This window comes from Manacus candei, unplaced genomic scaffold (assembly GCF_025592945.1).
Source record: "Manacus candei isolate 608988 ecotype Guabito, Panama unplaced genomic scaffold, ASM2559294v1 h1tg000050l, whole genome shotgun sequence".
Classification (NCBI taxonomy): Eukaryota; Metazoa; Chordata; class Aves; order Passeriformes; family Pipridae; genus Manacus; species Manacus candei.
In genome coordinates this window covers 12960041-12974385 of record NW_026138098.1, presented here as the reverse complement: position 1 = coordinate 12974385, position 14345 = coordinate 12960041, and the positions used below count along the sequence as shown (strand labels likewise).

The 14345-nt window shown below is 42.2% G+C and overlaps 1 protein-coding gene across 6 annotated transcripts in view; it reads right to left on the bottom strand.

Annotated features, from left to right (window-relative positions):
* The window catches only part of SH3PXD2A (SH3 and PX domains 2A), a 258461-nt gene that overhangs the window by 38288 nt on the left and 205828 nt on the right, over window positions 1–14345 (bottom strand). For all 6 annotated transcript variants that reach the window (XM_051800684.1, XM_051800686.1, XM_051800685.1 and 3 more), the window contains one exon: window positions 457–570. In XM_051800684.1, the coding sequence (XP_051656644.1) occupies window positions 457–570 (114 nt within the window). The remainder of the gene's footprint in view (window positions 1–456; window positions 571–14345) is intronic.

Sequence of the window (14345 nt, the reverse complement as noted above, 5' to 3'; positions counted from 1 at the left end):
ACGAGAAAGAACAACTGAAGTTAAATCTCACTCCTTTCAATGGTCTGTGGCTCTATCATGCATCTTCTTCCAATTAGAAGCTCTCGCTTGTGTAATTTCTGCAAACAAGTCATGCAAGTTCTCTCCTTCCATGGACACTACCAGAACAAACTGCTTGGACTTGCAAATAAGTTGTTTGTCTACTTTTTAAGGGTATTATAATGAGCATCATTTCATCTTTTGAACCTTTCGTCACACTCATTGTCCAAGCTGGTCACAAAGAGATTACAGACATAATACTTCACTCCAATTTCTTCTGCAACAATTTATTTACTGATACAAGATGGGAGAAGAGGTTACTGCACTGGATTAATAGCCATAAGTGGCAGCAAGAGTTTTCCAAGTTTTCCTCTGAGGGAAAAAAGCATAGAGCAAGTGAATACCTATTTCTCCTTGATAACAAAAAGCTTTCCATACCTTCCCCAAATTTAGATGTGTTGATGTCAGAGTCATCTCTGGTTCCATTTTGGGATTCCAAGTATGTAGCAGGGACCCATCCCTGCTCCTCTGCTGTGCTCACAAACCACCAACCTACAAAAAGAAATTAAAGAAGTCAACATTAAGAGGAGCAAGAACAGTAAATTGCTACCAAGAAGATGGCAGTGTCAGGAGCTTCCTAGAATGAGAAGGGCTTTAGTCCTATTGTACCATTTCTATCAGATACTCTCCCAGTGGTAAAAAACGGGTGAAACGGAGCAAATGACAATTTATTTTAAGAAACTCAAAGTCCAACCACAACAACTTTGATTCAAGTTCTGTAATTCAGTTTTTCCAAGCTGGTCTTGCCACATGTACACGTACATCTACAGTATCAAAACACTTAGTATGTGAATATATGTATGTGTGAACATACCTGAAACAGCACAAATGCTGCCCAAATCCTAATACGAAGCATTACAGAAGTCAAATGATGGAAATAGGAAACACTTCAGTAGAAGGGCAGAGATTTCAGAATAGGATACAAAAGTGCTTCAAGAGCACTTGTAACCACAGCTGGTGTTTAAAAAACATGACCTGAATTCAATACCTTGGGAAGCTGGAAAAGTACTGCCAGAACAGAAATAGGAGAGAAAAAGCTAACTGAAATGTGACTTCAGGTAACGAGTGCCAGTTATTTGTCTTCCCACCTGAACATCCAAATTTTTACCACTATCTATAAAAATGTTAAGTATTCACCAGCTATAGGGATATAACCTTTCAGTCATATCTGTGGATGGATGAATAAAATTATAGGCAAACCAACTTCAGACTAAATACATTCCAACCACAACCATCCTTGCCTCTTTTCTTGCTTGGTTACACTGATTTATGGAATCCTCTGCTACTTTTGATGTAGACTCACTCAGCCAAGAACTTCCTGCTCTCAGATACGAACACAGCTAGATTCTCCTCCATTCAGACAAGGTCCAGGTTAAGATAACAGGACAATAAAAAGTCTAACAGGTAAGCAAACCACTTCTGTTGTTTTCTGTAATCTCCCAGTTTCCCTCCAAAAACACAAGCTGCTTTGTCAGGACAATGCAAACTTTTGTCCAATACCAGTCTTCCAGACTCCCCAAAGGGAGTTGGGAAAACAGCTATTTCTGTACATGCACCTCAAAACAGTTTAAAGACTTTAATGGCTGTCATAAACACACCAAATTTCACAGAAGACTCCCAAGCCTGCCTGTGATAAGCAAAGGCACCATCTTGGTCTGTGAATAGATGGGCATGAACACTGGTTAGTTTATGGAGGGGCAAAGCCCTGAGCTGGGTGATAGCCACTCAGCTCTCCCACAGCTGGGATGCCACAGCCTGAGCCCAGCGAGGGGGAAGAGAAGGTCCTGGGCTGGGCTCTGCTGCCATGCCACATGCAACTGTCTTTAAAGAAAAAAACCACCCTCCTGAAACAATGCTCAAGTGTTCATGCTCAAAGTCACCCAAGTTCATGCCAAATCCTGTCATGGAAGATTTTACCAGAGAACAGTAGTTACAAACCCTGTTTTGCTCCCTGGGGCATGTGGGTGGGAGATAATGTGCCCCAAACAATAACCCCTCACTTGCCTCCGTGCAGCTCCTAGGCAGCTCTATTTATTTACTCTCCAAACTCAGACATGGATTTCCATCTTCTGGCCCAGCAGAGGTTTGGAAACTTTGCTTCACAAGGCTCATGGTTGGAAAGTTTAAATTTAGTTATTCTCCCTCAGCAGGAGGTGGGTTCTCCTGCCACGAAGCCCACAGCAGCGAACATGCAGGATCTGCCAGACCGTTTCAAAAACACGTCTTCGTGGTTGTTCCTTATTTCACTACTAACGTATCGACACGGGTAGCAAACACAGTTAACATACAGTTATAATTAGGCACAAAATGTGAGAAGCTGGCTTTCAGCTGATATCAATTAGCCTGGAATAGTTTACGTAAACTCTTCCTCAGAAAGAAATTAAGCACAATCGCAGAAAGGACTTGCCTAACTTAAAAAATGTACCTTTGGGCCAAATTCAAACCATGGTAAAAACTTCTTCGGAGAGCTGGATCACACTTGTTTGACGCCAACCCAGTGCTAGCCCATTTCACAATACAGCTCCTTTGGTTTGGCTCCTTGAGCTGCACAGTGGCCACAGAGCTGAGTTTAGGTCTTGTGTTTGGGGCCACAGAGTAGCTGAGCCTCCATCCAAAAGGGCTCCCTGCCAAGAGAATACCCCTCGCCCTCATGCCTAGGTATGCACTTGCGCATATGCCTCCCTCACATCACCATGCCTCCCTACTGCCATTCCTAGCTCCTGAAAGCCCTCAGCAAGGAAAACTCATGACTCTGATCTTGTGAACAGGCTCCAGTGTAACAGCTGGAGATCAAGTCACATTTGAGCTACGTTACAGACAAGTAACTCAACCAAATCCAGTGCCATGTGCAGACAGAGCATATAAGAGTCCAGCTGAGGTTTTAAGCTGCTTTGATTCTTCAAGCAATGACTAAGGCTAAAGCTTTTAATCACCACAGAACTCATGAAAGTTATCATTTCTTTCTAAAGGTTTCCTTTATAAACTCTGTGCAAGGATAAAGCATAAATGAGAGATCTCCACAACTACTGAGAAATCAGCAGCATCTGTCCAACTTCAGGAAAAAATAGCCCCAACTCTGAAATTCTCTTCTCCCATTTCAAGCTTGTTTCTCAAAAAGACAAAAGAAAGGCTTTAATGTAGCTCGTTGAAATAGCACATCTACAGAAAAAAGGTGTGTTTTACTTAAACAACCCAAACAACTGAGAAGACTGAGAAACTTTCAGCAACACACCCTGGCAACAGAGAAGTCACAAATGGATACTCACAAGCAAGATGTGCAAGGTCTTAGAGCAGCCGAGCAGACACTGCAAAGGCAGCACACCCCCCTTATGAGACCAAAACTTGAATTATGACGGCACATCCAAGCCATAACCTTCCAGAAAGGAAACTACAGCATATTGCAAGAATTGACTCCTAGCAGAAAATGGCAGCAGTGCAGACAAGTTTCTCAACACAGCCCCTGCATGGCATCCACAAACTGCAGAACTCTGCCCAACTGATCATGAAGTACTTGCTCTGTGCCATCCTCTCATTAGAAGCTTTGGGCAGCTGCCATTTGGTACCACCACCCCTTCCCCCCCCCCCCAGGTTCATAGGTGTTCATGATTTGCAGACAAATTAGCCAGACTGGTCTTAGTTTGCGCCATTATAGCCCTGGCTTCCTGCAAACAATCTCTTGTCCCCTCTCCAGCCATCTTTCCCAACCCAGAGCATCATAGAAATATTGTTAGAAAACTTGCTTTTGAAACACAGAACAAAACTGCATTTATTTTGAGTTCTCCCTCTATGCTGGAGTTGAGCTTGACTTCACAATTCATTATTAAAACCATTCTGCAGCAACATCTGCAGGGAATTATGTAAAGTTATCTCTGTGCACTGCCAAGCCAGTCTGAGGTTCTCTCTTGCACTCACACCATCTGTAAAAATTAGGCAGTGCTTTACAGCTTGAGTTAACCCTTACAGATGCCCCTGTCTCTCAGGCATCAAAACACAACTTTAAAGGTGATGTGGCATGGATATTTAGACTGAGACTCATCAGCTCTCATCTCTGAAGAGGATTTAAAGGGAGTCTGAGCCTCACAGAAGGCACATAAGGAGTTGTAGCCACTGTAACCAGACCAAGCTCAACTTGAGCTTTGTTGCATTACTCCAACAGCCTGAACACTAACGTCAGAATACAATTTTTTAAGGTAGGAGTGCAATTTTCTCCCCACATATGTTGCTGCTTTGGTTGGCATCTGTCAGCATCCCTTGCTGCAACCGGCAAGATGTCTCCACACCCACAGAGTCCACGGGAGCTCAGATAACTCTCAAGCATTTTACAAGTTACTGAGAAATTACCAGTTTCACTTGATATACATACATATGGCAAGTTGATGATTGCAAAATGGATTGGTCACACTGCAGAATGACTAAATGACAAAAAGACTTTGATTCTAAAAAATCATGTTCTTGCTTTTAATTTTATTCCCAATCCTCTTCTCAAAAGGCTTTTACAAAAGCAAAAGAATTAAGCAAATGTTAACCACAACATGCACCATGGGAAACTACTGGAACATAGTTAAAGGATTACATTTTAGGCAAGTTTTCCTTATCTTTGCATGTATCCTTATCCAGTCATTCTTCAGTATTGTCCCTTTCTTCACGCCAACAGGGAATCAGTTATTCCCATTGAAGCTTGCCTGATCATAAGATGCTACAAATCACTTTAAGAAATAAATACATAAAATTGCAGGATAATGCTGAACATTAGTTTCTAATTCTCTCCTCAGCCACTAATTTCTCTATAGATTTTATGAGTTCGAGTAAAGTAAACAAGACTGATAGCAACACCGCTGGGCATGGATATTTCTCCTGCAGGAGTACACATTCCTCTAAACAAATACTTAAATAACACTCCATCTCTCAAGAGTCTTGAAAAAATCCCACACAAGCAGCAGTCTGGTACATTTGACATGCGCTCTTTGGGCTTCAGAGAGATGCTTTTTTAAGTCCTTCTGCCTTGGAACTATCTCAAGAGACTTTTTTTAATCCAACAACATAAACTGTCCTACAAAGCAATACTAGATGCAATTAAGTCACTTCCAGACCTGTCACACAGACCTTTTCATGCCAACAGTTGATTACTTCCCTTCAGAGATATGATCTGCTTCATTAGAAAATAGCTAAGGTAAGAGTATTGCTGCACAGCTGAAGGCACTTGCTTTTTCCACCCCCTAGAGCTTGTCCCACACCATACATATATATTTGATAAACATAGGGCAGCCAATCATAATTGCCTCTGACAGACCTCTAAAGAATGCGTAGAAGTGGAAACAGAAAGGCACCAGGAGTGGCATTCTACAAGACGGATTTTTCTGCAGTAAGATTATGCTCACACCCACTTCTGTGCCTGTTAGACACCCACTGTATGCTGTTAGACACTACTGTCCATACTGGCTCTGCTCGCTGTAAAGGGCTATTTCAGTCCCACACACTTGGCAAAGGCACTAGATTGAAACCACTGAATTCATATGAAGGCCAGTGTTCAATTTCTGAGAATTTTATCCTTACAATTCACAGAAGAGGCATCTTTCTTTTAAATATGGAGATACATGCAAGAGGTCTTTCTAGCATAGAGCTAACTTCAGTTTAGGGTACAGAAGTCTGTGCATGAGTCACTGCAAGGCGGACTAAGGCTGTCTTCTCAAGATGAATTATTAAAGCTGGTGAAATATTAAAGGCAGCTTTCACCTCAAAACACATAATGTTTTCCAGCCTGTGTGCACTGCAGACTTCACTGCAACCACTACTCAACAGTGAAGCAATGTTTGTCTACTTTTAAAGATGAAAGTGGGGCTCAGAGACATGCTCAAGGAAGAAAGATGTGCTTGTGGTAGACATCCTACTTGAACACAATTAAGATCCACAGCACAGGTTCACAGCCTTTTATGTGCCATGCCCAAAGCAGACTGGGCCATATGTTAGGATTCCAGATCAACCACATGATCCTTCCAACCAGTTCATGCCCTAGAGCTACACGCTGGGAGCATGGTTCATCAGGGAAACTCCACCTCCCAGAGGAAGTATTGCAACCCCAAATGTCTGTGCTTGACAGTCAAGAGCGAAGGTTGTTACCTTGGAACTACTGTGGGTGCACTAAGTACTGCTTTAGGAACTCAGGAACAAAACTCATCAGCCCAAGTTACTGCTTTAACTCCAAGAGGTTTTTCAATTTGCTGAGGAAATAACCCAAGAGGCCACAGCGCTGTGATAGGGCAGAGTTGTTGGCTTTTTCACATAAGAGAAAAGAGAAAAAAGGATCACAGTTGTCACTACTTTCCTGGTAACCCAGCACAGGAAATTTGACCTTCAATATGGGTTATGAAACAGGCCTTAATTTAATGCCAGAGCATTAAAAAACTGAATGAAGAATTATAACCATATAAACTCTGGTTTTATCAAAAAAAATAAAAAGCATCTAAAATGTAGTAAGCAAACATTTTGTTCCCAGTACCAAGAACATCTGAAGGACATACTTTAGAAACCACACACCTGATCGCTGTTCAACAGTGGTCACACAGCCACAGACTATGTTCTGCCCAGTAAGCTACCCTCAATATTTAAAAATGAGCAATAGTTTTAACATTTAGGGAAGAGAGAACACATTGAAGGTGGATGAGAGGCTGCACACTCCTGTGCCTTGCTCCAGTGTTCAACTGAAAATTTACAGGTGTCCCTACAGAAACATAATAGGAACCTAACCTCAAGAGCATCACTTTGGAACCCTGACAACCCAATGCACATATGGAGTGCCCCTGGAAACACTTTTCTTTCCCTCCTTAGGGAGGGCCTGAAAGCTGAGTTGTGTTCTTATCAGAGTACAGGCTGCAGCAGTTTTTGCTTAATTTGGTGATTGAAACAACACTTGAGGGCTTTCTGAGGAGAGAGAGATGATGGGGAGCAGGAGGAGGTGGGGACTTTGGAAGGCTGGACTCTGTTGATATCATTTTTTGGCTATTAACACAGCAGCATTTTGCCTTATGAAGCTAAAAGTTGGACTAGAGACCAAGAGCTGAGACCACAGTTTGCTGTTCTCCACCAATACTTGACTGTAACTGCAAATGCTTAGGACTCAGCAGCAGCTGAGGGAATTGAAGTCCTTGCACTGCTTTTGGTGTTACTGAGTTCAAGGAAAATAGAAGTGAATCCCAGTGGAGGGCTGTAACATGTTCTTCCTGCAATGACTGGTTATTAAGGTAACTAGTTGGATTTGCTATCCTAATCCTTCCAGTCTGTCTTCTTACACTTCTACTAACAATTTTGTGACATTTGTAGATAGAGACTTCTCAGCTGTGCTGTTAGCAAATCCCACTGCTGCTGTACTCCAGTTCCTGCAGTTGCAGAGCTGGCTAGCATGGAGAGCCCACTACATGTGAATAAATATCCCAGTTACTGCTGCCATACAGGTATTTCCTGGACCAAAGGCAGCTGACTAGGTGTGTAGATAAGTGCTTGATACAGAGTCCCAAAGTGCATCGCAGATTCTGGCTGAAATATCTAGCTTACTTGGATTTGTTTCACATCACATTATGTGCATATGTATATATGAGGAAATTCACACCCTGATCTCTGCACTCAAATACATATTACCCCTGTCTTCTATTGTGTTTCCTTGTACTTTTGGAAAAAGCAGAAGTGATCAGAACATGGGAAAAGTTCATGGGAAAACAGAAAACTGGATAATATACAACTCAGCTCTAATACTTTATGGGTTACATCACTAGTAGAGACATTGGATATTCTGAGTATTAGACAACTAGGAAATACCACATTACTGTATTTATTCAAATCTTACAAGCTAGTAGGCAACAAGCCTTTCAAAGGTGCACATTCAAATAAACACATATATTTATCTCTCATTACAGTTGTGACTTCTTGGGTCTATCTGTGTAGGGAGTTGTTCAAGTAGAGCACACAGTTTATCTCTGGGTTCTGATAATACAAACTGATAGTTACAGACTCCAAGTGCTGTATCTGCAGCTATTTGCTATGGCCCAAGTGTTACCCAGGGGCTTCCCCTCCCTATTTAAAAAAAGAGCCTCAGATTCGTGTATTGACACAGCTGGAATAAAGGAATCTGCCAAACACGTTTTCTAGAATTGGCATGTACATTCACGAAGCCATCATCTAATCCAATACAAATTACACATTGTGTTGTTAAAGCAAGGGAATAAATGCACTACCTATTACATTAACAGATATGGAAAAGTCTTGGACATTGCCTGTAAATCCCAGATCAAGTCCCATCACACTCCAGGTCAGCGGTTTCTCCTAAACTGTCAAATACTCTGGGCTCTACAAGACAGAAGCAGATGAATGCACCATTTCCTAAGCCTGCTCATGACCAACTCCAAAACACACAGAGCCAACATGCCCAAGGTGGTGGCCAGCATTCCCAGACCACTCAAATTAGGGGACCCACAGAGCTATAAAGTCAGTCAGTCAGTTCTACAAGTCAGTCAGCACCCAAAAAGTTGAAAAACAAACCAACCAAACAAACCAAAAAACAAACCCAACAAAAAGTTTTCCAAGGCTCAAACATCCTAATGCCTTCTAAAAATAAATTTAAAACAACCTTTCCCTTCCTGCTTTATTTGATTTCATGAACACCTAATGATGTTACTGTCTGTGCAACATCAGCTGCATTTCACATAGCCCAATGTGTTTGCACACATCCAACCCACAGTACCAACTCAGTTAATACAGAAAATATCTGTTCTCTGATCACAGATTTCCTTTTTTTTTTTTTCCCCCATCTGATCTGCTTGAATACTGGATTTCCTATCTGATTGCAAGTTCTGGTCACACTACACATCTATTTTCAACTTTCCTTGAATTTTTTTTTTCTCTTGGAAAGTGACAGATTTACACTGATCGTTGAAAGATGAAATCTTTGTGATTTCAGTAACCAAAAGGCAAGGTAAGGTTGCTAGAGGGCACAGAGACTGAACAGGTAGTACAAAGAGTTCTACTTTAAGTCTCTATGGGCAACAAGTGGTACCAGAGAGTACTTTCCTTTCTTTCCCTTCCCCCAAAGTTTTCTTCACTTTAGTACATCCCAGAAGTTGACCATTTCCCTGATAATGGGAAGTTCATGGGGCATTTTCCTTCCTCCATCTTCAATTACAGCCCAGAACCATTCATTTTCTATTCCAGAAGGACCTCTGTCCCATATCTCCTTTAGTGTTTTTACTGCTAGGAAGATGTTGCTCAAGTAGGAAAGTTAAGCAATAAATCCACCTCCCACCCTCCTTAAGGTCTGCCCCCCCATCTTCTCTCCAGCAGCCCATCATTTAAAAGGTTGAAATCTGTATGTCTGATGTTTTAATAAACCTTTCAAAGTGATGCTGCTATCACCATAATCAATAATTTACAAGAGCTCCCAACCACAAGTGGGTTTGGCTAGGGCACAGACAGAGGAGGACTCCAGCACACAGTGCAGAATACACAGAAATTTGGTGGGCAAACCCAGCCCGTGGCAGCAACAAGTAACCCACTGCCTTCAGAAAGGCTACGCCAGTGCAGTCAGCTCCTGCCAGTGGATTTTCCAGAGCCATGAACAACTGATTACAGTAAAGGCATGCAAACAGATGGCTTTCCACCCCACGGGGCATGGGAGCTCAGCCCTAGGAGCCAACGGAGACTCTATTAGTCATGACCAGTTGTGGGGTTGTGTTTTCAGTGGTCAGCCAACGGGGTGTAACAGTCGAGCTCACAAGCAATTTCCTTTACATTCACAGGACTTAATCTTAAAGCAAACACATTTTGTGTCCAAGCTTTCTTTAGGAAAACATGAATAAGCTTTCAAATGGGCCTCATAGTAATCTTGTCCAAAGATTACAAATTACTTCCTAGTGGTTTAAAAAGTTACAGACCCCCAGCTCCAGCTGATAGGAAATGGCCTTCACAGGCAGCAGAGAATGGCCAATATTTACTTCCTGTACAGATTGACAAAAGTTGCTTTTGTTTTAATTTCTTATTCTGAAGTCTATAGAGAACATGGCGTCAGTTGCTTACTGGGAAATCCTAAAAACCACACAGAATTAGGAAAAAGAGACTCTGAGGACTAGGAACAAAACCTAGTAGAGTACCCAACAGCACTGCAAGTGCCAGAGTCAAAGTCATACAGGAATTCCATATTTCATTTGAAAACACATCTGCCGCCTCTGAGGCCCACTTCTGTTATGTCAGGGCAGAACCGAGCAACACTACACAAAGGCTTGAAGCAATGAACAAAGGCTACAGTACATCCAGCAGAAATCTTAGGATAAAGCAACCAAACGGTGATATTAGTTCAGTCTGAAGCAGACCTGAGTCACCAGGTTAAAAATGCTGCCTTTTACAAACAGTTTTGGTGGGATCCTTCTGAACCACAATACTCCTGCTAAAGGAACAGACACCTTGGTTTGCTGGTGCCCAGCAGAGTGTGCAGAGCAGCTCTGCTCTGCAGCGCTCAGATAACCATCTCACAAATGGCCATTTCCATATCCTGGCTGTTCCTTGAAGCTCTGCTGTCCAAATACAACTTCTGACCAGCTCTATTTATTAGCTAGATCTGGCGAGATCGTAGCCCAGATGGTATGTTATCACAAACAGTGACATAAGCCAAGTCGAATGCGCTGCTCTCTCTCTGACACCGCTTCATCGCCTTTCTCCTGAGCTCCACTCAAGCCGTGTTTCTGCAGTGACCCGGGAGCTGAGCCTCAAAGACCTGCCTGCACACGGCTGCAGGAAATGACAGCTTTGGAAGTGAGCACCAGAGTGATGAATAGCCTGCTACAAGAGCAGCCAGTGCGTTAGCAGGCTGCCAACTAGTGACCTACATTGTACTGAACAAGGACATACATGGGTAATAGTATCAGTGGCACTGCCAAAAAGAGACTAAAACCCCAATTCAGTATTTTCTGAAGGGTTTCTCCAGGTTTCTCTAAAATGTAGAGACTTGTAGACTTGTTACTATATCTTGTTCAGAACTGGTCCTATTTGGAGCAGATTACAGAAAACTAAAAGAAAAAAAGAAAAGAGAAAAATATTTGTCTTTTATCTTTATTCATCGTGAAGACCCAGACAACAAGGACAGGCTATGCAGGTGAAACAGAAGGAGACACTGACCTTTATGAAAGGGGTATATGAGATCATCCGTGTAGGTTTTGAAAAAGCAAGCAGGAATTACTGGGTTATCTGTTCCATCAGCTCTAACAAAAAGGTGCATCAGCAGCATAAGAAAAGAACGTGAATATAGGAAAGTTACTGAGTCAAAAAACTCTGGTAGGATAGACATTTCTCCTCCCTCCCCCAGCAAAAGACCACTCCTTTATATTGCAGAAAATACTCTGCACACAGCCAAGTAACTAAGCACTTGTTTTTACTCATTGTGGCTTAGCCTCTGAATACAAAGGCTACACACTTTACTCAAGCATCTTTGCAGGGCTTTGGCTACATGGTAGTAGGCATGTGTTTTCCCTGCAGCTTGCTTGGTTGCCTCATCTGGGATGTTTAGTCTAAAGGCTGATATTTAGCCTTTGGTTGCTCCTTACAGACTGAAAGGCAGTCTCGACTCAGAGCAGAAAATCACTGCCTTGAGAGACTAGGAACAGCTCACTGAATGAGCCTTGCTCTATGTGAACATCAAGAGCAACATTTCTATTAACACCTTATCCATAGAGAAAGGTCGCATTGCAGCAGCCTCAGATGCTGCTCTGCCTCCAGGAAGGTACCGTTAAGTGCACAATAAGTCAAAGTCCCAATACATAAACATTTTCATTTTCTGACTCTCGGTTTTGTCTCTCAAAGCTTAAACAGAGATAGAGCAGGCACTAAACACAGATTTGCTGGCCATAATCAGGAAAGCTGATCTTTTGATGCTAAATAGAGGTTAGCAAGGCAAATTAATGATGTGAGATACAGAAAAGCTGTCAATCTCCATACATTTCACAGAGCTGAGAGAAGACAAATAGATCATTGTGAAGCTTATTCCTTTCCATTAGGAATAAATCAACCGTGAAACAAGGGCAAGAGTAATGCTGTCCTTGAGCAAAAAGCTCTGATTTGCAGGCCCTCCATTACAAACACACATGCATTATACAATACAGCACCATTTAAAATAAATAAGCAGCACAGTAAGGGATTACCTAAACCTGTTAGACAGATGATCTAGAGGCGCAGTGTTTATCTTTTCAACAGGGAGTCACTTAAGCTTACCCTATGAATGCATGCTAGATTAAACCTTTCCCTCTCCCAAGTAACAAGGCTACCAAAAGAGGAAATGCTGTACTGCCTTTAACTACTCCTGCCCAGAGCCTGCTGCAAGTGCTACACTTTCATGCATCTCCTGCTATTCCTCAGTCACTGAAAACCTTCAACAGAAAACCTTCAGTTCAGGCATTTTGCAACCTTGTACTTTTCAAGATCTCACTCTTGGCAGATTGATGGACTTTTTTGTTGGGCTGGGGTTTTTCATTTGTTTATTTTGAGGGGTTTTTGTTTGGTGTGTTTTGGTTTTTTTTTTAATTTTCTTTCCCCTTCTCCCAAAACACATTGATTTCCCCTTTTTATTTTAGGAAAGCTCAGTGATGGAGCACAGAGGCTGCACGTTCACTGCAAACTGAGAAAGAAGATGGTCCTGCTGCTGAGGAGCTGGGAGCTCACTGTAAGAGAACTGAGAACCATACCAATTCTTTTCATGGGAGTTTTTCCCTCCTCAGTTTCCAAAGTCTTAGTTACTTCCCTTCCCCTCCTCCACCACCCAGATTTGAACAGCGTTTCCTTTGTCTATTCCCTATGTAGACTTCCATTCTCTGGAGACAGGGCCTAAGTGTCTAGCACAACAGGACCCTGACTTCAGCTGGGCCTTAGGCACTGCCATAAAAAACAAACAGATCACAGAAGCATGGCTCTTGCAATGTAAAACAGCCCAGATAGTAAATAAGTCTTTGAATAGGTCTGTTAGCTCATGTACTAATTATGATGTTGGAATGCTACGGTTTAACAAAAGCTTGTATGGCCTGAAAATTTATTCCAAAACATCCCATTTAGTGATTATGTGTGCATTTGGAAAGGGAGTTGAAGTTCACTGCAATACTAATGTGAAGTATATGCAACACTGCATCTCCAGTAAGAGCAAGTAGATTACTAGCACATTTTAAAGTGACTAATGAATTGAAGTTTCCTTGGCACACTTCCCTCCCAAGGGCTGTAGGTAAGGATTACAGAGTGGAAAGAACCCAACTTCAGTAGAAAGAAAAGTGCATATTCCTGTAGCCATTAAATCCCTACCAGGGAACAGGTTTTCCCATTGCATTTCAGGGACATCTACCCCCCTCCCTTGTTTGCATAGGCTGTTTGACACCCTCCCAACCCCCCCCCCCCCCAAATTCTCAGACTCCAAAATCACATGCAACAGAGCCTGCAGAAGGCAACCAAGACCACACATTTTTGGGAAGGACAACCATCACTTCCACTTATCCACAGACTCTTAACATTGCTGTAAAGTGATTAATTTCTTGGAATATTCTGGCTAGTAAATGACACCACCTGAAGGTTTAAAACTGCCTCCTCATGTTCCTCCCTCCCATGTTAAGTTGTAGTACAGCTCTTTTGTGCTCACAAGCCATTCCCATGGAGGTCATGCTTTCTTCAGCTGACCTATTTGTCACCAATTGCTAATACGAGTGGGGTTGCCTAGTATCAACACACTTAGCCTTCCCAATCTGCCCTGCTAATGACTGAGTTCATCCAGATGCCAAACAATAATAAGAACTGTTTTAATAAAATTTGGAAGGCAGCTTTGCATGGTGCTAAAATTAAGGCTTAACTCTCTGTCATACACAAGGCTTAGAGTTGTTGGTCATCTGCCAGCATGTACTATCTCAACACTAAACTAATGTACCTACTTGCTAGTCCACACATGAGACTGAGGAAAAGTGAAGATTCAAAGGAGACTCAGCATCTGGTCTGTCCTCTTGCATCTCACAGGCCACTAATGTTACATCACCTGGCTAAGCAACACTGTGACCTTTACTGGGCTACTCATTCTGAAGAGCATGGGGTTTTTTTTCCATAGTTGAAGTTACATATGGAGTCTATTCTAGAAACACAGGCACTGACCATCAATATCTGAAGAATTATCATACAGACCTGCTTCCCAAGGTACTTGAAGATTTATGTAACAGGAAGGTGGAAAGAAACAACCCTGTAACATTTATCTAATTAGATTTTAATTTTCC